The sequence below is a fragment of the Trichoderma breve genome, chromosome 1, assembly GCF_028502605.1.
Source record: "Trichoderma breve strain T069 chromosome 1, whole genome shotgun sequence".
NCBI lineage: Eukaryota > Fungi > Ascomycota > Sordariomycetes > Hypocreales > Hypocreaceae > Trichoderma > Trichoderma breve.
This window is the reverse complement of record NC_079232.1, coordinates 935,153-957,942: the sequence shown is the minus strand read 5'-3', so window position 1 is coordinate 957,942 and position 22,790 is coordinate 935,153. Positions and strand designations below refer to the sequence as shown.

The following is a 22,790-nucleotide window of genomic DNA, read 5'->3' as shown; positions in this document are numbered from 1 at the left end:
ATTGGAGATCTGTCAGTGTCTAGAGGAAAAGTTGGATGTATCATAGAATATGCGCGTAAAGCAAAGAACATCATCATTTTGCCACCATAGCCAAGTCAGTTATCATAAAAGTGCTGCTCCTTTATACTAGATGTGGTGTTCACTCTCAGCAAGACACATGCATCAATTCAAGGTGGATGGCACGGGATCATTATCTCGATTGCTCCGTAAAAGTCTATAGAAATGCTAGAGATCTGGTAAAAAGACTACCCGGTGTTCCAATACAACAAAGTATTAGAAAAAAGATGGTACCTAAGTACACGGAAAAGGGTGAAAAAACAATGTCATACAAGAAAAGAGTAGACGCTTTCTTTCTCGTTTGCGGGTGAACGCCGTATGATGCTCATTAAATTCCAGTAGCCGGCTTCTGCGGCAACGAGGCAGGATTACCGTACGTGGGTAAATGACTACTACTAAACATTTGATTCGGTCCCTGGGGAACGTTTGCTCGTCCTAGAGCATGCGCCTGCTGGTTCTGGGGTATATGCTGAGGAGGTGGTATATGTTGCAGGCTTTGCATGGTCGGCATGTGCTGAACGTGGGGCGGCGCGACTAGAGGGGGCGGAGTGTGATATGCGGCAATCGAATTGTTCGAACCCTGTCGGGCCATGTTGTATCCGCCGGCATAGGGATGAGGGGGCATGACCGATGGATATCCACCATAGGCCAGATGAGGAGTCCCAATCTGCGGGCTGCTGTGGTGAGATCCCGGGGCCGTGAAGGGCGGATGGAGCGGCTGCATCGGCGGCGGCATGCCGTTCGATCCCGGCACAAAAGATTGAGTCTTGGGGTTGAAAGCGTGATTCCTATTGTAGCTTCCTGGAATTGGATGCTGACTCTTGGGGTCGTGAGGGTTGGAATTCGCAGGTAGCTGTCCAAATGCATACGGAATACCGCTCTGTGAATGAGGGCCGCTGGGAGTAGGGCCTCTGGGCGGATAGAGAGCGGGACTGTAACCGGGTTGCCAGTTCGGCGGCGGAGGAGCTCCAGGGATAATCGGCGAGCCGTAAGCTGTCATTGGGCTTCCAGTCGGGGGGTATCGTTGCTGTACGGGCTGCGGTGCATATTGCTAGTACCAGATATCAGTTTTGGAACCATCAGTAGGCATTGAGATGAATTACATACCTGAGGTGGGGTTTGATAAGGCGGACCTGCATTCGACACCATTCCTTGCACGGCCGGATATCCAGGTTGCTGGCCATACATGGGTGCCACCTGAGCAGGGTACGATGGAACAGGCTGCGGAGTAAACTGCCCGTTCGCGGGGGGGACGAACTGACTAGGTGGCTGTGACACCCATGTTTGCTGTTGTGGTCCCCAATAAGGCGTGTACTGGCGTCTGGAGTCAAAGCCGTCGGTATCATCACGCCGCTGTTTAGGTGGCTTTCCCTTTTTACTGGTAGTTGATCTGTTGTTGGCAGAAACTGAGCTTGTCCGGGATATGCCGTATTCGCCGTCAATCTCTGGTAGGAAGCATTAGCAGCCATATTTCGGCGCACTCGAGAGTGTAAGCCACTTACCAGATGTCGTATCTTCCGAGCTTCCAAAAATCCGCTGCCTAGCCAGCTTGTACATCTCTTCTCGCTCTTCTCGGGACAACCTATAAAAGGATTAATGATCTGCCATGTTTCTTCTTCTCGTTTTGCTCCTGACGCTCGCAACATACTTTTGACTGGCCAGCGGCAGTTTGTCCTTGGAATCGCTTCCATTCTCAGAAGTAGTCTTGGAGGCCCCAGCACTGGCGCCACCTCCCTCTTCATCTTGTCCGCGGCGCATAATTTTCCTTGGTAAAACTACCGGCGAAGGGGTGCTACTAGTTGAAATAGTTGTTTGAGGTATCATTGTTGCCAGGGAGGGCGGGACTCGACAGAAGGGCGTCCTGAAGATACGAACAGAGCCAATATGGGGCTCATAAGAATGCGTCATGTGGTAGTAGTCAGCCAGTTTATGGGTCAACATTCTACAAAACGAGTTCGATGGAGGAAGGTCCATGTATGGCTCCCTACGCCGTACGTTAGCTGAAGTTGTCAAAATTAGAAAAGGGCTGACTTGCTTGGAATCTTGGACAAAGTCAATGACATCTTTCTCCAATCTTAGAAGGAAAAGTCGGTCTCTCGGAGCCGCCAAAGCTTCTAGTAGTTTATCATCGGGGGCTTGTCTGTATATAACATTTAAAGCATCTGATGAGCCACTTGCACTTCTCAATGGGTTCTGTGCCGGCTGCTCAGACGATGTGCTCTGAGGCGTAAGGATGCCATGTCCGTGAGCTCCAGCCACTGGTTGCGCCAATCGCCGATCTGGCATATCTCCAAGCTGAATGCCTCTCGTTCTAGCGGCAAAATCTGAACTCATGCGAGAGCCAGCAATCAGAGATCCCCGGATCGAAAAAGAATCGTCATCCTCGGCAGCAGCCTTGACACTGGCGCTGTCATCTGGACGGAGAGACTCTTTCTCGTCAAGGGCAAAAGTAGTGCCAGAAGTTATGCTCTTCCCATCTAGACTGGGTGGCTTGGTACCCAGCTCTGAGCTGGAATCAGCCTTTTGAGAATCGTCCGAGCCGCTAGCCCGGCTGAAGACAGCCTGCGATCGGGCGGCAGCAGATGAGTTGCTACCGTCAACCACCAGACTTGGAACATTAGATCCAAGCCTGAGGTCATCTAGAGACTCCACAACTTTCTCCATGGCTCCAGGGATATCCGTTGGCATTGGGTTCACCGACTGGGGCGATGAGATGGCGGGGGGCGGAGACTCTGTGGACTCGCCAGTAGGCGATACTTTATCGGCAGCTGAATGATCCTTTGGCTGCATCGTCGATCGGCTTGTGGATGGAGTTGAGGGGTTTTCTGTCGCTACAGACGCAGCTATCTGCGTGTATGAAGGTTATTGGTCAGTCGTCAGGGCCTCCCAATGACAGACTGCGTCTGAGAAGGGGACTGCGCAGAACACTTACGTTTGCAAAGGAGCGTTTAGGTAAACCAGAGGAGATTGTCGCCATAATAGTAGGTACTCACAGCCTTGAGATCGCTTACTCGAAGCCAATGGCTGGTGTATAACAAGGCGGAATACAAGGCAGAGAAGGAACGTTTTTTTCTTTTCGTTTTTTTCGACGGTTGGCGTCGCAATCCAAAAGGCGCCCGACGACTGATGCCGAAATCGATCGAAAGTGGGCGGGAAAGACCGTAGACAAGACAAGATCAAGAAGCAGAATCAATGGGAACGAGCCAGAAGATCAAGAACAGAGTGCAGGTGCTCATTGTCGTAGTAGGAAGTACATTGTTGTAAGTTGGTCAATGTCTTGGCGAACGGCGAGGCGAGGCGAGACGAGAACGAATCAAGATTTTCTCAGCGTCGGTTCGAGGGGCCGGGGAGGCGTACTGGCAGGTCGGATTCACCTCGCAGCCTGGAGGAGCAGTCAGTCAATCAGCCTGCTGCGCGCGAGACGGAAATGGGCCACTGGCGGTGCAGGCCAGGGCGATGACAGGACTTTCTTGTGGAGGGGTGTCCCAAAACGAGGTTATCCCTGAGAGGGGTGGACATTGCGGGTTTGCAGCGGAACGTGGACTTGGACTTACAGCGATGGATTTCGGGTGGCTCCCCCAGCGCCTATGGGACAACCTTGACGGGAAAAGAAGCAGATCGGAGCGCCCAAGTCGCAGTTCAGGCCGATGTCATCGCGGTGAGGGCGAGGAGAATCTGCAGTTACAAATCTCGAGAGGGAGCTCAGATTGTCTTAGCGCCGGTACAGCGCCAGAGATGCAAAGTGTGTGGTGATTACATAAGGCAGACGCTGCTTTTAACTTTTTCAACTCAGGTACTTCTGCATAAGGACACTTTCGATTTGATTATTTGAGGAATACCATTTCTCTCAGTCTCTCACTGCGGACAAATATCAGGGATTAACGTCGAATCAAGCAAACCTCTTGTTATATGTTGATATATGATTCTTGTAATTGCAGTTACACATTCGCAGGATACAACATTGGCGCCCAGCTGGTCACGTGAGGTGTTGCGGTCTGAGGCTGTTCTCCCTTCGAGTCTAGGTACCTTGGCTGTAGGCTCGCGTGCGCGCTGAACAGACCAACAGCCCACTGAAGACTCTGTACTACACTAGACCCCCGATCCGTATCTCTCTAAGACAGTTATCCAACTTGGACTCAGACATGCTGAGGCTGTGTTTGAGCACTTCTCATTCAACTTGAAACGCCTTTCTTCGCGTCACCAAACACGGCCATCCGCCTTTTCACAATCCTTCGCGACTTTCACTTTGCTCTATTTCATCAACCATGTTCGGGGCCAGGGGCCGTGGAGGACCCAGCCGGTCGACACCAGCCAATGTCCAGTGCCAAAAATGCTTGAAACGAGATATGTACCAGCAACCTATTTTTTGATGAAGCTATGTGAACTAACATGCTTAGCACGGCATTATTCATATGAGTGCAAGTCGTCCACGCAGGAACGGCCATATGTCTCTCGGCCTTCACGCTCTCAGCAGCTTCGCAATCCCAAACTCGTCCCTAAGCTGACAAGTGATACTCCAAATCCCTTGGAGAAAAAGTGAGCAGCATGCAAAACCGCTTGGATGGATCAACCAGCTAACACTATCACAGGAAGGGTGTTGCAGATGAAGAGCTTGCCAAGATAGAGGCTGAGCGGGAAAGGAAGCGAGAGCTTGAGGAGCGCGAGGATGAGCTGCTAGATGCAGGTTCCAGGCGCCGAAGATCAGTATCTTCACATTCAGTGTCAACCATCTCTACAAATGCTTCAAGAGACTCTCGCTCTCCGCCGCCCAGGCGAAGAACTAGGTCTCCTACTCCTGACCGACGGGGACACAGCCCAGACTTAGCAAGTGATCGCAGCTACAGCCGAAGCCCGTCACCTCCGCGACGAGAGCGGCGTTCAGTATCACGCGATAGCCCATCTCCTTCGCGTGAGGATCTCCCGCGAGGAGATAGAGGTCGCCGGGGACAGCCCACTCATGGCCGGGAAGACGATGTTTCACCCCCTCGGCAGCGCCAGCGTGACCAGGAGCCCGGGCGACGCCACGGCAGGCGGCGAAGCTGGTCAGATTCACGATCGAGATCACCACAGCCAGATGATCGGCCGTATCGAAGGCGAGATGAAGACGGCCCCCAACGTGGCGGCCGTCGCGGCGGGCGTGGTGGAGGGCAAGGAAGAGCACCGCCCAGAGAGGCACCCCGAGAGCGAAGTCTCAGCCCCTTTAGCAAGCGATTAGCACTGACTCAGTCGATGAATATGGGTGGAAGATGATTGGGTATCTTAATTTGGCCGAATGTAAATATTAGCCGTAATGTCCAAAAAAACAAAAACTCCGGCCCATGCGATAGTAGTAGCAAACATAAAAGTAATTACATACAGTACCTCCAAATTCCAACCTCCTTCACAGACCCAATGCTTCCTCTTCCTCGCGTTCTCTCTGTTCTTCTTCTTGCTCTTCTTGTTCACGAACCCTGAGCCCTTCTACAAGAGCGATGCCGTCAACGCCAGCAGCGTCTCCATCCAGGTTGCCGTTGCCTGCGTCCGCCGTCTTCTGGGCAGCCTTTTGAGCGCCCAAAACTCGTTCTCGAACCAACTTGGCGATTGCGTTATCCGTCCGCACATTCAACACCTCTAATTTCTTGCCCAGATTCCGTTTCAAATCCCAATTCGGCTTCTTCGGTTGCAGTTTGAACAGATCCAGGCCCTTGTCGTCTCGCGCCTCCTCCGCAGCTTGCTCCCTGACCTCGGCCTCCACCTCTGCAGCCTGCTCCTCCAACGTAGGTTTTTCTTGGGCGAGCGTCGGCGGCGCGTCGAATCCGAGCTTGGGGCCTCTTGTCTCTGGGTCATAGTTGCGGCCGGAAAGGTGAAGCTTCGCAACGTCAGGCGCTTCAGGTGGTGATGCGTCTCTGTCGCCTTCTGGAGTGGCGACTTCGTCAATGGGCTGTTTTCGTTTGAGATTTTTGAGCTTCGCTAGACGCGCTTTTCGCTCGTCTGAAGCGGCGCTGAGGCTGTTGTGGGAATTCATCTTGCAGCGCTCTGGTGGTAACGCGCAGTTGTGTCGATTTCGATTTCAATTCAGAGACTTCGCGATGCGGATGGAAAAGCGAATTCAAGCTTGGTGGGGCACGGTTAACACAGTGGAGGTACCTGCTCTACTCCGGTAAGCCTGCCAGGGCCGCTTGTTCTCCGAGAGTTTTAGCGGCCGAGGACATTTTCCAACAACCGCTGCTAAAATAATTCCTTGCGACAACCTCAATTTCAACCTCAACTTCAACCAACTACTGCTGAGACCATCAACCGGCAAAATTCGAGACTCGCAGCAGTGCACCATGCAGACTGCTGGCCGTGTTTCGGCCACTGTTCCATTACAATGCCAGCGGCACTCATGGCCCGCGCCGGCCGCCTAAAAAGCAGGTGCTCGACGGTATATGCGGCCGTTGTTCTTCGGCCGAGGATTCACTTCGCCGTCCGACCTCTGTTACGGCCGCTCAGCTCTGTAGCACAGAATACACCGCAGAAATATGTCCCGTCTTTTGAAAATAGCATTTCACCTCGGAAGACGCAATATCTTAATTCGTCTCTCAGTCCGCAAGAATCCATCGACCCCACGGTGGCCGCCGATGAAGGAAACGGCCATGACAACCTAGACGAGCCTCGCTTGAGACACCATGTCGCCAGATCAAATAGAAACGGCCGACATGAACAGCAACTGCCCTCGAATAATCATAATCATTCCAGAAGAAAATTGAAGACCAAGTCATATTCTCCGAAACAACCTTCCTTTATCAGAAAGAGGCGTTATACGATCACATACAACAGGCTGTATCGCTCCCCTGCGCGCAAAGCGCAACCTACCAACCGATTCTCAGCTGTGGACGAGGCAGCTTCGAAACTAGATGAGCCGTCACGAGAAACTTCTCGAGAATTAAAGAACCTGCGAGAGATGCATTCGCAATGGGGCTACCTTCGACATCGACATCCTGAATCTCAACGGCAATCTGCCCGAAAAGACTTTAGATCTTGGAAGACCAAATTTTTCAAAGTTTCCAGACCAGATAAGCCGGAAGACCCAAAGTTGCCATGGCCATGGCGCGATAATGCAAAGTGGCTCTTTGAGCTCAATGGTGTTCGTAACATGCATCAGGCTTGGAAAGCTCTCGAGATTGAAGACCGCCGCAAACAGTGGCCTTTGGTTATGCTTTCGACGCTGGATCGTTGCCCCGACAAGGCACACATGGTGTTGGAAGCCACGTTGGATCCCTTGCCACCGGGGTATGCCATTAACGACGTGCTCCTCTTTGTTGCACAGCGTCTGCGCCTAAGCACCATAAAAAATGTGCGTGAGCGAACCCTCAGAGCGGAAGAAGTGCTGGAATTGGTGGCGAAAATTCTAGAGGATGCGCCTACGGGACATGTGCCCCTTGGGCAGCGGACAGCCGGTCTCTTTGCACGCAAACTACCAAGTGAACAAGCAAACGAACTGTATAGCATGCTGCAGAGGGCCAACATTAAGCTGCACCCAAACACGCTGCTACAGTTTGCAGGCAAATTGGCCAGCGACATGGCACATAAAGAGACGGCGTTTGCGATTCTCAAGGGGCTCGCCGACAGCGGGATAGATCTCAATGCGCCCAGTCCCTCGAGCGCGATTACTACGCTGCTACATTGCCGAATAGCCCATGGTAGTTCGTCAGAGAGCAACTCATCCTTCTCGGCCAAGGATACTCTGGAATATTTCATGGACAGGGGTTTCGTACCCAATGTCATCAATGCAACTGCCTTTCTCGACTCTTTATGCCAACAGGGAGAAGTTGAAGAGGCTATACGGCTGGCATTGTTATTTTCCGAGTCTGGCGTCCAGCTAGACACCAAGGCTTGGTCCACCATTTTTAGAGGTGCCAAGGGGAGCCTCAGAGTGGAAAACGTGGCGAAGAGTCTTGATGTTGCGAAAGCGGCTAATGCGCCTTATGTGGATGTGCTTAACAATGCCCTCCATGCCGTGTTTTATTTTGCAGAGATGGAATCCCGCGTGAAGCGATTCGCTGTACCTTGGGTCTATCCCCTATTTGGTCCTATGCTACGAGCATATGCAAAAAAGTTTGAGTTGGAACCACTGCAGTGGTGGCTGCCCGACTCCTTACCCCTGATGCTAACACAGACAACGGGCAACGACGGGGAGAAGTTTGACAGCAGTGACCTGCGCACGTGGGATTTTCTGGAAACTATTGTTCCTCTCACTGAGAAGTCCTTCTCCGCACCAAGCAACCAGCCGAAGCTGCAGCCTAATACAACGACGATAGCCATCATGCTGAGAGCCTACGTCAAAACACTGCAGAACCCATATGATCTTATGGCTTTTTATGCATTCTTCAAGGCTCGTCTAGAAGAGCAAGGCGGAAAAGACGGCTTCGCCACCCAGCTGATCAAAGACCAGGGCAGCCTGATTCATGATACCATCATCATGGCCATGACGGAAAGACGAGGGTTATCACGGCCTGCGCTACAGGTTTTTGGAGACATGCTGAAAGACCACTTACAAAGAAATGCGACAGAGAGCACGGAGAGAAGCGCCGCAGCTCCAGTCCATCCACCCCCCGGCCTGTGTACATTCAGTATCCTTGTACGCGGTCTATTCAACAGTGGCGATCGGATTTTGGCAGAGCAAGTGATTCATGTTATGAAGGAGCAAGGCGTTGAGCCAAACCTTGTGACGTGGAACACTCTTACGAAAGGGTATGCAGCAATGCAGAACATCAACAAGACAGTGTCTACCTTGCAGGATATGGAGGCGGCAGGCTTCAAGCCTGATCTATTTACTTTCAAGGCGTTTGGGAAGCTGAAGAACCAGGGACGGGCACTGGAGATGATGGAAGGCATCATCGACGTGAATAGACAAAAGATCGCGGGCGAGGATCTGTATGAATAACGCGGCGTGGATTTGTACACTTTGGCATATTATCTCGGCGCTACTTGGGATTCTTTTCTTCTTTTACTATATAACGGCGAAATGATATGATACCATGGAGTAGAGAGGGGGGGCTATATAGCACGTCTCTGGCATTGGCGGCTATGAACAGATAGAATAGAGCACTCTCATCTATTGAATAGAAACAAGATTCAAGACTTATCTTTTTTTTAGAATTTTTTTTCTTTCTTATAGATGTAATATCAGTTGCCAGTGGAATGTCGCCACATTTATAGGGAGTTAAAGAGCGAAAGACCGATCAAAGCCCATCGTTCCAAAGTTTCGGATTTAGGACTTACTCAGACTTATTATATCCTCCATCTCACTGATGGCCGAGTCGCCAAGTCTTAGCGATGAAAGATTCTCATCTTCAAACGAGCTAAATCGCTCTTCTTTTTTCCTCTCAATAATTTTCAATTAGAGAATCAGAGAAAAGTCGAACACAACATTTTAATATCTTTGAGGTCATTTGCAACACCATAGCCGAGGCATCATCATCAGCCTCATGCAATCAGCATCTCAAACAAATCACCCAATTCAACAGGTTTCAAACCCTCACAGCCCTTGATGCCCGACCCCAGCATCTCGCAATTCACCTCCGTCTTTCGCGCCTCAGACGCCCACCGCGTCAAGCGCTGCCGCCAAACCGTCTCCTGCACGGCCTGCCAGCGCCGCAAGTCCCGATGCGACCGCCAGCACCCATGCGGCGCCTGCGAGAAGCGCGGCGGCAGCGAGGCCTGCTCGTACGGCTCAACCGCATCGTCGTCGGTGTATGATAAGAGCAGCAGGAGAGATGTTCAGATGAAGCTCAGCCAGCTGGAGCAGATGGTGAGAGGGCTGGCGGAGAAAAAGGCAGATGGTGAGAGACGGCGCTCGGGAAGTGACAAGGACGAACAGCCGGAGACGAGCTACCACGGGGCAACGTCGTGGACGGCGTTGGTCGAGAGTATTCGCGATATCCAGGACATTCTGGTGGCCGATCAGGAGTCCGGGGGGTCGCCGGAGGAGGCGGCCGAGCCGGAGGTTCTGCTGGGAGACGTGCCGCCCATCACGATCAAGGAGGTCATGGAGAGCTTGCCGTCGCGGCAGGACGCAGATAAGCTCATCATGACCTACTTCAAGGCAAAGTTCACAGCCGTGTGCATCGTCCACACGCACCAGTTTAAGCGCCGCTACGATGCCTTCTGGACGGATCCCTCGTCGGCGGGCTTCCTCTGGATCAGCATCATGTTCTCCATCCTCAGCATCGGCACAATGATTGCCAACACCAAAGAACCAACAGACACCTTTTCTTCGCCGTCGTCTTCAGCGCCAGACTCGCGCTTCTACATGGCCAAGGCCGCGCAGTGCCTCATAGCCGGCCAGTACCTCAAGGGCAAGCGCTTCTCCGTCGAGGCCCTCCTGATGCACGCCCACTCGCGCAACGTCCAGAAGATGGACTCGGACTCCTCACTGTGGTCAGTGTACGGCATGGTCGCCCGACTTGCGCAGAAGCAGGGCTACCATCGTGATCCGGCCAAGATGCCCGGCGGTAAAGCCATGACGCCGTTCGAGGCCGAGATGCGGCGCAGGTCCTGGTTCCTGATCCAATCCTCAGATCTGTTGTTCTCCTTTCAAAACGGCATGCCGCCCATCATCACGCAGGAAACCTGCGATGTCGGCTACCCTACAAATCTCACTGACGACGACTTCGACGAAGATTGCGTCTCCTTGCCGGAGCCTCGTCCTCCTACGGACCCTCTCCCTATCCTCGCCTACATCACAAAGTCCAAGCTCTGCTACGTCATGCGTCGCGTTGTACGCCATGTCCTTGCCGTAGCTCCGGCTGTTTACTCCGAGACGATTGCTCTCGACCGGGAATTGCGAGAGTGGCACGAGTCTGTGCCGGCGTGTCTACGGATCCGCACCATTCGCAACACGGCCTTCACCGATGCCAACTATACCATAATGCACCGGCTGATGCTCGAGCTCATGTACCTCAAGAGCTTGTGTATTCTGCATCGGCCTTATCTTACAACGCACAAGCATGATACCGAGTATAATGCCTCGAGGCAGGTCTGCAGGGAGTCTGCGCTCATGATACTCGAGATGCAGGCGGAGCTTGATATAGAGACTGGTTCAGGGGGGAGGATGTACGAGGATAGATTCATGGTTTCCAATCTGACGCTTCACCATTTCCTGCTCGCGGCAATGATCATCTGCCTAGATCTCAGCGAGTCCACAGACATAGAGTAAGTGAATCTCGACTCCCTGAAAATGCCAACGTACACACACACATATATATTGACACCTTCTCCAGCTCAGAAGAAAGGCTCAAACGCATAACCACCCTCCGCACAGCCTACTCCATCTGGTCCGCCCGCAGCAGCACCTCCGCCGACGCTCTCCACGCCTCCAGAGTCCTCCACGCCATCCTCACCCGCATCGACTCCCCTAGCACCACCACCACCTCCTCCACAAACTCCGGGCCCATGATGAGCACGCCCAGCTCTTCTCTTTTGCAGAGCTATGATAGCGTTCCTACAATGTCAGACAACTCGATGCATCAAATTATGCCTGTAGGCGGTAACGACGGAGATGACACGCTGTTTGGGAATGATATGAGCGTTGCTATGCCCAGTTTCGAGGAAATGTTTTCCAATATTGACACTTTCGATTGGGTATGTCAGCCCCCTCCCCCCTTTTCTTTTGTTTGACTTCCCCCATCTTACCTTTTGTGTTGACGGTTGGCTTTAGAGCTCTCTCGACCAATACATCCAATCGTCCGATTCCAGACAATGGAGACAGTTCTTTTCAGATACGAGCTTATAGACCTTCTCTTTCTTTTCCACCCTATCTCATCCTAGTTTTCAATTGGGGGTCATGCCAAAGAAGAGAGAATTAAGAAAAGCACCTTGTAAGTGAAAGATGAGACACGCTCTGAGAACTTTGAAACTACGTCTATTTGGGTTACCACTGACCAGCTGCAGTATTAATGATAGTCTCGATACCCATGTCACGACATGGTGAAGACGACGCACATTATGGATGCTCTCTTCGACGAATATTCAAGTAAATATCGCTTCTGGTTAGCAAAGAGGAATCAAGCTTTGCGATTGCATTTGATAAACAGGAATTATATCTGATTGGTCTCATTCTAATCCAGACGCTTTGCTCAATGAAACAAAAGAAAACAATAAACACAAATCGCCATAAGACAAACTTCACACAAAATAAATAGCAAAAAAGAAAAAGGAAAGGAAAGGAAAAAGTCTCACAGCCTGTCCAAACAGGACCACCAGTCACATTATTCATGCTCCAAAGTACAAACTATTCGTGCTTCTCGTAGCTCGAGGAACAAACACACAAAATAACCACAAAAAGGAAAAAGCCATCGCTAAACAAAATTCCAACACACCTCTTTCCATCGCATCCCTCAGCCGAGGGGCCCGTCTGTTTAATCCGCCAGAGCCAAGCCCAGCCCAGCTAATCCCGTCCCGAATGAGTTTGCCTCTCCCAAATTCCCATTTCCGCCCACGTGTCCGCGAGGTACCACGATCGTTTCATTAAACGTCAACGCCGACTCAAACTTTTTGCGTTCTTATCCCTGTAAAAATGACGAGAGAAACAAAACAAGGAGTATAGCAATAAGAAAAAACAATAAGAGCTAAAAAGGAAAAATAAAACATGTCGTAGGAAATTGCGTATTTTTACACACAAGTTTTCATTGCACGCGCACGCTTGGGTATCACAACGTTAGATGCAAATGCATGCGCATCAAGGAAAGCAGGAAACTGAGATTAAGAGGCAATGCCGCGAAGTACGCGTGCAGGATTCCCGGCCACAATAGTGAAGGGAGGTACATCCTGTAGAACAGTATTTCGTTAGCTGATATTGTCCATTTCCACACTCGGTGCCGAGCCGCACATAACATACCTTGGTAACAATAGATCCGGCGCCTACGGTGCTTCCCTTGCCAATGGTCCGGCCAGGCAAGATGATGGCACCGCCACCAATCCAGCAATCTTGCTCTATAACAATAGGTCTGCCAAACTGCGGGCCCTGTCCTCCTTGACGTTTCTTAGGGTCAATGGGAAGGGAGGCAGTGAAGATGCTAACGTTGGGACCGAGGACACAGTTGTCCCCGATCTTGACCTCGCAGACATCGTTGATGGTACAGTTTCGTCCAATAACGACGTCGTTGCCGATAGAGATATTATAGCCATAATCGCACACAAATGGGGTTTCGACAGCAACATGGCGACCGACCCGTCCAACATTTGTAACCGGAGATGCCTCAGTGGGAGACACACGGACAGGATCTCGAGGCTGTAGAATCTCAAGGAAGAGGCGGGCTCGTTCCTCAGGAGACACACCATTTGTCGGGGGTGTCGTGAGGTTGTTGAATCTCCAACAGGCAGCAGCGCATCGCTCTCGTTCAAGGCAGAGCTCCTTATCAAACGGGTAAAAGTGCCTTCCCGAAAGCATCTCCTCCTTTTGGGTCCGTCGAAGAGGAAACTGCGAGTGCGAGAGCGCTAGCTGCGCAGCCATCTGTGCATTTGAGGTTGCAGGTGGCTGGGGTCGAGGCGTCGGGCTGTTTGTCCTCGTGGGATGCAGGATGTTGATCTGCGGCAGCTGGTTGCTTGGATGGGCGCTTGGATGGGGTGTTTCAGGCTCGGTTCGGCTCAGGTCGTGCAGCGGAGGCACCCGCTGATACTCCTTTGCCATCCTCTCTCCAAACGGCGGTGCTTGAGTGTTTGCACTTACGGGCGTGGGGAAGACGTTGGCGGGAGTGTAGGGCAGGGCAGAAAGCTTGTTGTCGGGGCTCGTCACGGACGCACTTGGTATGGTCGATGCCGTTGGACGGTCGTCGTCCGAGATGATGACTGGCCGGCTCTGTGGGGGGTCTATCCGGAGAGGCTGGCCGCGGTAATGGGACACGGACTCTCGTTTCACAGGTTGGGGTCCGTAGGGGGCGGGCACTGGTCCCGGTCCCGGCACCGAGGCTGGCTGCGGAGGCGGCTGCGATTGGGGTTGCTGGTGAGGCTGCGGATGAGGCTGCGGCATGCCATACGCACCAGGGGGCACGTAGCTGGGGTCTTTGGATTCGAGTGGAACTGCAGAGGCTTTGCTGTCTGGCTTTTGCCAGCCTGGCCCCCTCTGTGGCGGATAACCAGCACATACGAAGGCACCACGAATGCAGTTACTGCCTGTTGGCGTTGTAAGAATAAGGCTCGCAGAAAGCACGAGGGGGGTTAAAAAGCGTCTCTATGGCAGGAACTTACACTCAGGCTTCTGTTCGTCACACTTCTTCTTTCTCTTCCGGCAGGTTAGGCAGCCAGTTTTTGTGCGGTTGCTAAAGTTCCGCTTTCGCTTCTTCGGATCATGCTGAAGCATCGAGTCTCCTCTGTGGTCAGTATACGAACCACCGTAAAGAGAGATTGATCGATCATCGCCATCAGGGCTTGTGCCGGCGTAGTCGCTGTGATCCATCTGGCCGGTAGCTCGCCTCAGGGCTTCTCCGATCTGCTCCTCCGAGTTGCTTTGTGTCGAAATTGCCGAGTTCTGCTGCGTCTCATATGGATTTCTCTCATCCCGAGATTGATGTGAGTACCACAAGTCCTTGTCGCGGTCCCTCTGCTCATCACCATAGGGTCGGTAATCTCTCTGTGGGGTGCCATAGTGATCGCGAGCCTCGTGCGATGGAACCGTTGCGGTTTCTGGGGTGCGCTCTTGTGCTGGACCATCTCTCCGGATATCGACGGATCCAGAACGCTTACGCTTATGTGATCCTTCGATTTCTGGAGGATAGGTTGCGACGTGAATAGTCCTCTCCACACTTTGAGGAGTCCAAGACTCTCTTTGAGACGTTGTTGATGGTTCAGGGGCTGCTGATCCTGATGCGGTTGCTGCTGAACCAGCGAGACGATCTTCTGGCACAGAGCTTTTATCTCCCGGCGCGGCCGGAGATTCTGTCAGCTTTGATGAAGCGCCATTGAGAGCAGTGAAGGTAGACATGTTGGGTGAAAGTGTCAGTAGCAGTATAGCCGTCGACGCTCACACAACACACTAGACACAAAAGAAAAGCTGAAGGGTAAAATTCCGACCAATGCAAAGTTGAGAACCAGTGTGTTAAACAAGTATCGGCAGCGGTTTCTTTTGGCTTCGAGCACAGTGTGCTTGTCCAATATTAGTGGTGATGAGGAAAGTTTATAGCTTTTCGCTTCAACAAAGCGAGTTTCAAGGGAAAGACGCCTTTAGAGTATTGAGTCTTCGAAATCACGATTGCCGTGCTACTAGGAGTCCCGAGCTGTGAGCTCTACCAAAAGCTGCGCAAGTGAGACTGGGGCGAGTAGATCCAGTAGATCCAAGCAGGCACCGCTATGCAGCGAAATTCACACTTCCACCAAGCGAAACAAAAAAGAATTAAGGCGCGCTGCAGAGAATCTCAAACCTGCAGAAATTCTCGCCGGAAAAAAGCAACCAAGGCTCGTCGCTGTCGCCGCGGTAAAGTGAGTGCGGAGCTGACTGTGGCCAACGCAGATGAGAGCGCGAGCACGCGCAAACGAGTGAGTGAGCGAGCGAATCAGGGCCGGCTGCAGTTCAATGCGGCTTGACGACGGACGGCTTCTTGCCCTTTGGATGCCCTTTTGGATCCTCGTCGGAAATTCGATGGTGCTGGGCGACGGCCGAGTTGCGCAAGCCGTTTGACGGGCCCGAGTCCAAAGAGTTTTGCTGCGTGCAGTTGTCGAGGAGCCGGAGTGGGAGGTGAGAGAAGGGTGTCGAGGCGGAAGTGCTGGGGGCCTGGCCGAAGTTTCTAAGTCGCGCTTGGGGGGCTTAGGTAGCTTTTTTTTTTTTTACACGCGCGATTATGCTGCGCCTGCTAGTCAAGGGGGGTGGCCAGTTCAGTTCAGCGGACCTGGAGGCGTGTACCTGTGCTGTACTCCGAAAATGGGGAACTTGGCAATTATTTGGGCGTGCAATTCTTGTACCGTCTCGTATATCAACGATGAAGAGTTCGGCGTAGGATATCGTCTGCTTGTAAGAATCTATCGCCAGCGACAGATGACAGCAAGTTGTTGGGGTTCAAGCAGCGCAGAGCAGCGGCCAATGCGTAAGGAATACGGAATAGCCAACAAGGCGCAGGTAGGCAACCACAAGTAATGCACCGCAAGTCTCCAAGAGGTAGCAAAGGAGAGGATGGGGAGGGGTAGGAGGGATGAGAGGAGAGGAGAGTAAAGGAAAGGCTTGCGGATCAATTCCAGGGACACAGAGGCAACGTGGGTGAGAGGGGGGAACATATGGAGATATGGTTGTTGAACTTGGTGGTCCTTTGAGGCCAGGCGAGAAACACACAGGATCCACGTCCACAAAAGAGACCCGGAAATGTACCGAAATGCACCTAAGGAAAGCGGCTCTTTTGACGCATGTACGAAGTACTGTTCGTACAGGTACACAAAGTGACAGAATCCAGTCCTCGTTGCCAACATGGGCAAAGCCAGGCACCGTACAAGTGCATGCATCCAAGGCACGGGGTTGGTCGCGGACGGGGCATCAAAAGGACGCACATGATGGGGCCTCGCCGTGGATTACTGCCATGGCCTGGGGAACGGCCAGATGGGACGGGCATGGCATGCCACCAGTCGTCGAGCAGTCTGTACGAGAACCAAGCAGCGTTTTGCAGTCGATCGCTCAATCCAACCCAGCCATTGCCTCCCGGCCCCAGGGCCACCCCCCTCCCGCGTTCGACGGACAGGCACCGTACTGTATGTACGAGCACATAAAGCACAGTCCGGCGAATGGAGAAAGCGTCACAGCCAATACTTGGCCCATGGCCAGCGTGGGAGCTAATAGGCGGCGCTTCTCGCTGGACCCAACCGAGTGCGCCAACACCTCCCAGAGCGACAATCGCCCGTTGCATGTAGCAGCGCTGCTAGTCCAAACCCAGCAACCTTGAACCTAGCTCCCTGGTACCTGGCTGCCATCGCATGTGGCAATTCGCCAGAGCGCCAGGGCCTCAGCCCAAAGCCACATCACTGCTAAGCTGCTAAATTGCGTGGTACAGGTGCGCCTGTGCTTGGAACAGTGCAGAAGTGTGTGCGTGCATGCGCGCGAAGGCGCAAGTGTGAGTGGATGCCGCATGAGCCCTCCGAACTCCATGGTAGGAGGGTGTGGTGCGATGGCCAGTCCCAGTGTAAGACAAAGCCAGCAAGACGGATATGCAATCCCAGAGGCGGCAGTTTTCGGTTACGCTCACGAAGGTCCAACAAGGGAGCGGTGTTCCGCGATGGAGGGGGCGTGCTCCAGATTCTCTTGGAAACCATGATATGATGGCATTCATACACACAGACGAACACAAATCACCCAGAGACCTTGGTCTTGGTCGCCGTCTGAGTGCTCGTACGGATAGCGCTCGCCCGTGGCTCAGCTTGCCCCATCAACAGCGTCATCACGGAGCAGAGGCGTCTTGGGCTTGGGCGCAACATCGAGTCTGAACTGCTCGCACCAAAAGAAAGCTGGCAGCGGGTAGCAAGGGGGTCTAGCCGTGACATGTCCGGTGGTTTGGCCTGGCCTCTCTCCCCCACTCTGTGCTAAGCTTTGCAGAGCCCGGCCCAGCAAGTCCTGACGAGATTTGAGCGCGAGTGTCGTTTCGCAACGAGCACGATTCGCCCCGGGGTGGAGATGGGTGTGACCGCAGTAAGCGGTGTTGCCGCGGCTCCGCTCTCTCGGTTACCACAGACTACTTGCTACTGGTGCGCAGAGGAGTGAGCGCAGCGCGCGGAACCTGGACGGCGCAAGTCTCTTCCAATGTTGAGCGTCCGTCTTCCAAGCCGCCTGGCCCGTCTTCTAGCGTTCTTTTCGTTCGAATCGAGTGCGCCGGGGAAGCGATTGGGATGATGCCGCCGCTGTTTGTTCCTGCTTTGCGCAAGTATGAGTCCATGTATCGTAAGCCCACGCACCAGGAATGACGAAATGCCTGTACGTACAAGATATGGAATATGCTACTCCATTGGTGCTCACTACTCCATTGGTGCTCACGTCGAACCATGGCTGAATTGCTTTGGACGGGGGTTCTCTGGAGGGCGAAGAGTGCTAGGTAAGGTACCTAAGGAAAAGCATGGGGGGAACCTGCTGAGCAAGGGCTCGAAATAGTATCCTTGGGAATATACCCAGCAGTTACCTCAGGTCATACCAGTAATACTCATATACGCTACCGTCGCCGCGATCAAGGTTGGTACCTGGTAAGTAGCAGTGGCAACCGTAATATTGTTACTAAAGTTGGCATGGACGCCGTAGTGCCAACAGCGTCAGGAAAGAACGGTCCCGAGACCGTTCGAACATTGCCGTGGGCTCCTTCCCACCCCAACGGCCCAACAAGGACGACCATTTTTTCCGCTTGGACACCTTGCAAAAACACCACGTACTCTCTCATATACACAACGCACTTACTGCACATTACCAGGCTTTCTGAGCCAACTTGTTTCTATCGTTCTATCCATCTCCTCTCATCATTATTCATCCCTCACGACGCTTCGAAAATACTCTCCGTACGGGGTCTGTGATGCCAAAACTATAGCAGTAGATCCAGTTTTGCCTCCGGGACCAGGCCGACAAGGGATCGGATTGGATACGCTCCCAATGCTCCATACGCTCTAAACTGCACACTTTGCCTCTGCTTCTCATGCATCATCGCAGTTTGTCCCCTGTTCGGCTCCCAGGCCTGTCGCTGCTGCGCCCATCTCAATCCCTTCCCACGGAGCACTGTTCCACCTTTGCGCCCAACCGATCCGGGTGCCATCGCAAGGGGTGCCACCCTCCCAAAGGCGAGCCGCGGCCGCCATCGTCGCCAAGTCTCCATTCCAACCAGCACGACCCGTTTTCAAGACCCTGATGCGGAAACGCGCGGCGTCCGCCTACGCCTGTAGAGCCAATCCATGGCCGCCTCCAGCTCCAGGCGCCACCAATTATCACAGGGCTTTCGCCGTCTATCCCGCCAGTCGCCGGCCACAAATGTGAGCAGCTATCCGCGTGAACGCGGCCTATACCCGATCCAAAGGGCACATATGGCCGTCACCTGTGCTTGCAGCATCCGAGTAGATCGGTCTGTGGACGACTATGTCCGAGAAATCGGCGGAATAGAAGGGCGTCTCGTCTCGAAACCATCGTACAGCACTCGGGCTCTGGCTCCTTGGTACACGGCACCTGTGGGTGATGGTCACACCGGCTCGCCTGTCAGAGCCAGCCTGTTCGGCCTTGCTACAGCACTCGCACCTGTCGCCGGTGTATACCGGGATCGTGAAATGGCATCTGATCCCAGATCTTGCCCGCTTCTGTCATCGAAGTGGGACAAGAACCCTAACAGACGCCTTATGAGTACTCGTACCAGCCATGACACTGAATGGACAGGGTTTGCGGATAAGTTGATAGGCTCATCATCACCAGAGCTGCCTGCCTGCCTGCTTGCACTTCCGTGCTCTCTAATAGCGGTCCGCCACAAACGTCAGCTTGCTTACCAGTTCCAGCTACCTGTGCAAATACCACTTTTGGTCAGGCCCACCAAGAAGCAAGGCGTCATAGCCTGCCTCTTGACTATCTGCGTGTGAATGCACGCTCTCGGTAATTCAACTGATACTATAAACCGGTTACCATAAACCAGAATGGCGGCTCGAAAAGTCCAGTATCCAATTCGGCCATGCCCAGATTCGTAGGCAGGGGCCAGAACTGCCTTGACGACGTGCCACAAGGGCATCGGCTGTTGTCCGACCCTGAGGGCCAATAGGAACTCTGGTACTAGGGAATGGTCGTCAAGCAGCTTGGCTGATTAACGCCGCGTTTAGCACCGTCTCGTATCGCCGCCGCCGCCCGCGGCTGTGTCAGGCCACGTACGCCCGACGGCATTACTTGACCTCTTCACCCGCTAGATGTGCACCACCGTTCCACTAGCGCTAGCCTTCGCTTCTGCTTCGGCGCCCTCCAGCGACTGTGGCACGGTTGAGCCCAGCGTGGGATGCTCACAGCGTCTCATTACAGACGGGGCGTGCTACAGCTGCCTACTGCTATAAGGCTCAAAGAAAACCCCGGAGCCCTCAAGCCACCGATCAGATCTGCGGCAGATTGATAGAGCGCCTCGCACGAATTCCTCGAGAATCGCGCACGAGGTTTGTCTTGGCTGCTTTTCATGCCAAGAGCAGAACTGGCTTGCACAGTTACCCAGAATGCTTTCTGTTGAAGAGCCGCCCAGACTGGAGCACAGTGCCCGCCGGCCATCCGCCAGCATGCAGGCATATAACATGGCTCCTCGTCGCATCAATCAATTGATTGCCCACGCTGTTGAACGCTGGCACGGCTAGCCCCAAGGATTGCTTGGCCGTGAAGACTAGTACAGTTTGCGCAGCACGCCACACCAAATCCTTTGAGGGTCGACATTGGGCTCGTGGTAACACATGGCTGCACACGGCATGTAGAAGTTTGGCCAGACAATTCGTGGCTTGTTTCGGCTTGAAACGCCTGCCTGCGAAGATGCTGAGATATCACACCGCCGGAAGGGCCTGGGCCGAGAAAAAGATGCCAGACTGGGCACATTTCTCATGCCCTCTTGTGCCGCCAAGATAACCGCTGGAGCAAACCCACTCGGCGGCTACCTGTTAGTTACAATGGATGTTTGAATGCTGGTGCAAATTGGGCAATTGCATTGTGGCCGAGCTAGCTGCTAATCTGCAATGTTTCCTTCGCAACCTCCTGCAACGAGCAGCAAACTATACTCTAGCGTCCCGAAGGATCAGGGTCGTCACAAAATATGTTCCGTTCTTGTGGCCAGAGGCCCACCCGCCATCCCAGGTTGACGTTCAGTTTATGAGTACCGATCTCTCAAGGTCGCCGGTGCTGATGCTTAACGCCGGCCACTCTGGCTATGATGGATTCAACGACTTTGGAAAGCTCCATTTCCAGCTGTCTCTTTCGAGGAGTCAACTCCCTCGTTGCCTCTACAGTATTTACCTAAAGGCTCCGAAGTAAAATGTATGCAGTAGGGCAACCGAGTCACCAGGTCCCATTGTGTGTCTGGTCTAGCCCGAGCACGAGTGTCCAACAGATGGTGTACACGACAAGGTGCCGATATTGCCAATGCTGGGCAGCGTATCTACATTTGACAGACAGCATAGGCGATACAGCGATCACAACAGTGCTGAATCCGTGGACGAAGTGATACATTGTTCCTTTGGATTACAAAGGTGGTGACGACGTCGTTACACTGTGCAATGTGTAATATGTTATAAACCCCAATCAGACTAGGTTTCCCAAAGCCGTGGGCAAACAGGGGAGCAGCCAAGACGGCAGGCATCTTTTCACAAAAGACAGTGAGATATGTCGCCGATAGCATTACCACACCTTTGCTTTGTTTCCCCATAAGCAAGGTAGCACCACCATTGCGACAAAGTATTCTGTCATAATCACGGCTTGAAAGATTCCGACAGGGTTCTTTCAGCTCCGATCCAACGGCTGGCAAGATGTTGGGCTTACGATTCTATACCCAGATGGGACAAGACGCCTGAGGGAACGACGACATTGCCATTATTAGTAGTGTAATACTGGAACCGACAGAAGCCTTGGTACGAGAGGGGGCAAGCAAGCAAGCGGAGCGGCTGCGTCTGGATTCTTGTGTGGGCTCAACTGTCTGTTCGTTTACCAGGTCCCAGGCACGAGGGCATGCGAGATAAGACGCATATCCTGGCAGCCATGTGCCCAGTGTCGAGAACCAAAAGACGAGGCTCCGTTGGTGCTGGCTCGGCATCAGAATCGAATGGAAGCCGAATAGAGGGGAGAGGGGAACATTAAAGCCAGTTCTCTTAGAGGCTACACCTGCTGTACTCATCCTTTTGCGACGGAGTGCCTTAGCGGCGAGCTGTTGGATCGAGGTGAGTCCAGTCTGGTACCTGTAATTTGCTCTTCCAGCACTACACAGTACAGGACAGTGAAGCCGCAGAACTAACAATAGACCAGAGTGGACGAGTTGAGGCCCCAAAAAAGAAACAGTGGAGATTGGGGGCGTGTGCGGTTGGTTGAAGATTGCAGCCGTGGGTCTGTGCGTGTCTCTGCTTTAGCGAGGCTAAAATTAAGTTGCAAGCGCGCAGCGGACAAGGGAGCAGCCGGGCCGGAAAATCGTTTCTTCACACGCACCAGACAAGACAAAGAAGATAGGATTCCTACTTCTACTTTTGTACGCCAACACCGATGCTCTCCGCACAGCGTCTGGTTCGTATTCTGCAAGCTGCTGGACCTGGATCTAGACCCTTGCTTCAATCAGGAAACCACTGCCGAAAGCGTGTACCAGTAGCGCTGCCCCAGGGCCATCGGACAAATCGAGTCGAGCCAGGAACGGAGAACCGGGAGCAGAGTTTAGCATCTTACGGCGCCCTGGGTGACGCTGACTCAGGTATTAGTACGAGTGGTTGGTGGCTGCTAATTCAATCTACAGTACAGGTATCCAGGAGATCACGTCAACCTCTTCAAATGAGGGGATTCAAACGGAACAAGCTGCCCAGTCTATTTATTTCAACCTATTTACGTATGACTTGCCAATGAAGTCTTTTTTGATAACAAACCACCCACCTGCAATAAGCACATATTCAAGATGCCCCGTGCACGCACATCAACGTCAATCAAATCCACCGCCAATCACAGCACGTCATCTCACCGTTTCTCATCCTCTCTCCAACATACGCAGCAACAAGCATCCAGACAGCTTCATGGCCCAAAAATAGCACCAGTCGACAAGGTTCATCGGATCAAATATCCTTTTTTTCCCTTGGCA

General features: G+C 53.0%; 6 protein-coding genes across 6 annotated transcripts; 3 read left to right on the top strand and 3 right to left on the bottom strand.

Moving 5' to 3' along the window:
* Positions 1-385: 385 nt before the first annotated feature.
* On the bottom strand, positions 386-3,034 carry T069G_00318 (SUZ domain-containing protein; the record flags this gene model as incomplete). The annotated part of the gene is made up of 8 exons (XM_056167528.1): positions 386-526; positions 578-858; positions 934-1,108; positions 1,165-1,502; positions 1,560-1,639; positions 1,706-2,041; positions 2,093-2,904; positions 2,990-3,034. 8 exons carry the CDS (start codon positions 3,032-3,034, stop codon positions 386-388), a joined length of 2,208 nt encoding a protein of 735 aa, XP_056032844.1.
* A 1,353-nt stretch (positions 3,035-4,387) lies between these two features.
* On the top strand, positions 4,388-5,272 carry T069G_00317 (zinc knuckle domain-containing protein; the record flags this gene model as incomplete). The annotated part of the gene is made up of 4 exons (XM_056167527.1): positions 4,388-4,593; positions 4,647-4,741; positions 4,806-4,841; positions 4,902-5,272. 4 exons carry the CDS (start codon positions 4,388-4,390, stop codon positions 5,270-5,272), a joined length of 708 nt encoding a protein of 235 aa, XP_056032843.1.
* A 165-nt stretch (positions 5,273-5,437) lies between these two features.
* T069G_00316 (cwf18 pre-mRNA splicing factor domain-containing protein) lies at positions 5,438-6,061 on the bottom strand (the record flags this gene model as incomplete). The annotated part of the gene is made up of 1 exon (XM_056167526.1): positions 5,438-6,061. The coding sequence occupies one exon, from the start codon at positions 6,059-6,061 to the stop codon at positions 5,438-5,440; it is 624 nt and encodes a 207-aa protein (XP_056032842.1).
* A 345-nt stretch (positions 6,062-6,406) lies between these two features.
* Positions 6,407-8,962, top strand: T069G_00315 (PPR repeat family domain-containing protein; the record flags this gene model as incomplete). Its single annotated transcript, XM_056167525.1, has 1 exon — positions 6,407-8,962. One exon carries the CDS (start codon positions 6,407-6,409, stop codon positions 8,960-8,962), a length of 2,556 nt encoding a protein of 851 aa, XP_056032841.1.
* A 606-nt stretch (positions 8,963-9,568) lies between these two features.
* Positions 9,569-11,812, top strand: T069G_00314 (fungal specific transcription factor domain-containing protein; the record flags this gene model as incomplete). Its single annotated transcript, XM_056167524.1, has 3 exons — positions 9,569-11,232; positions 11,301-11,661; positions 11,738-11,812. 3 exons carry the CDS (start codon positions 9,569-9,571, stop codon positions 11,810-11,812), a joined length of 2,100 nt encoding a protein of 699 aa, XP_056032840.1.
* A 968-nt stretch (positions 11,813-12,780) lies between these two features.
* T069G_00313 (hexapeptide repeat of succinyl-transferase domain-containing protein) lies at positions 12,781-14,998 on the bottom strand (the record flags this gene model as incomplete). Its single annotated transcript, XM_056167523.1, has 3 exons — positions 12,781-12,846; positions 12,917-14,190; positions 14,266-14,998. The coding sequence occupies 3 exons, from the start codon at positions 14,996-14,998 to the stop codon at positions 12,781-12,783; spliced, it is 2,073 nt and encodes a 690-aa protein (XP_056032839.1).
* Positions 14,999-22,790: the final 7,792 nt, after the last annotated feature.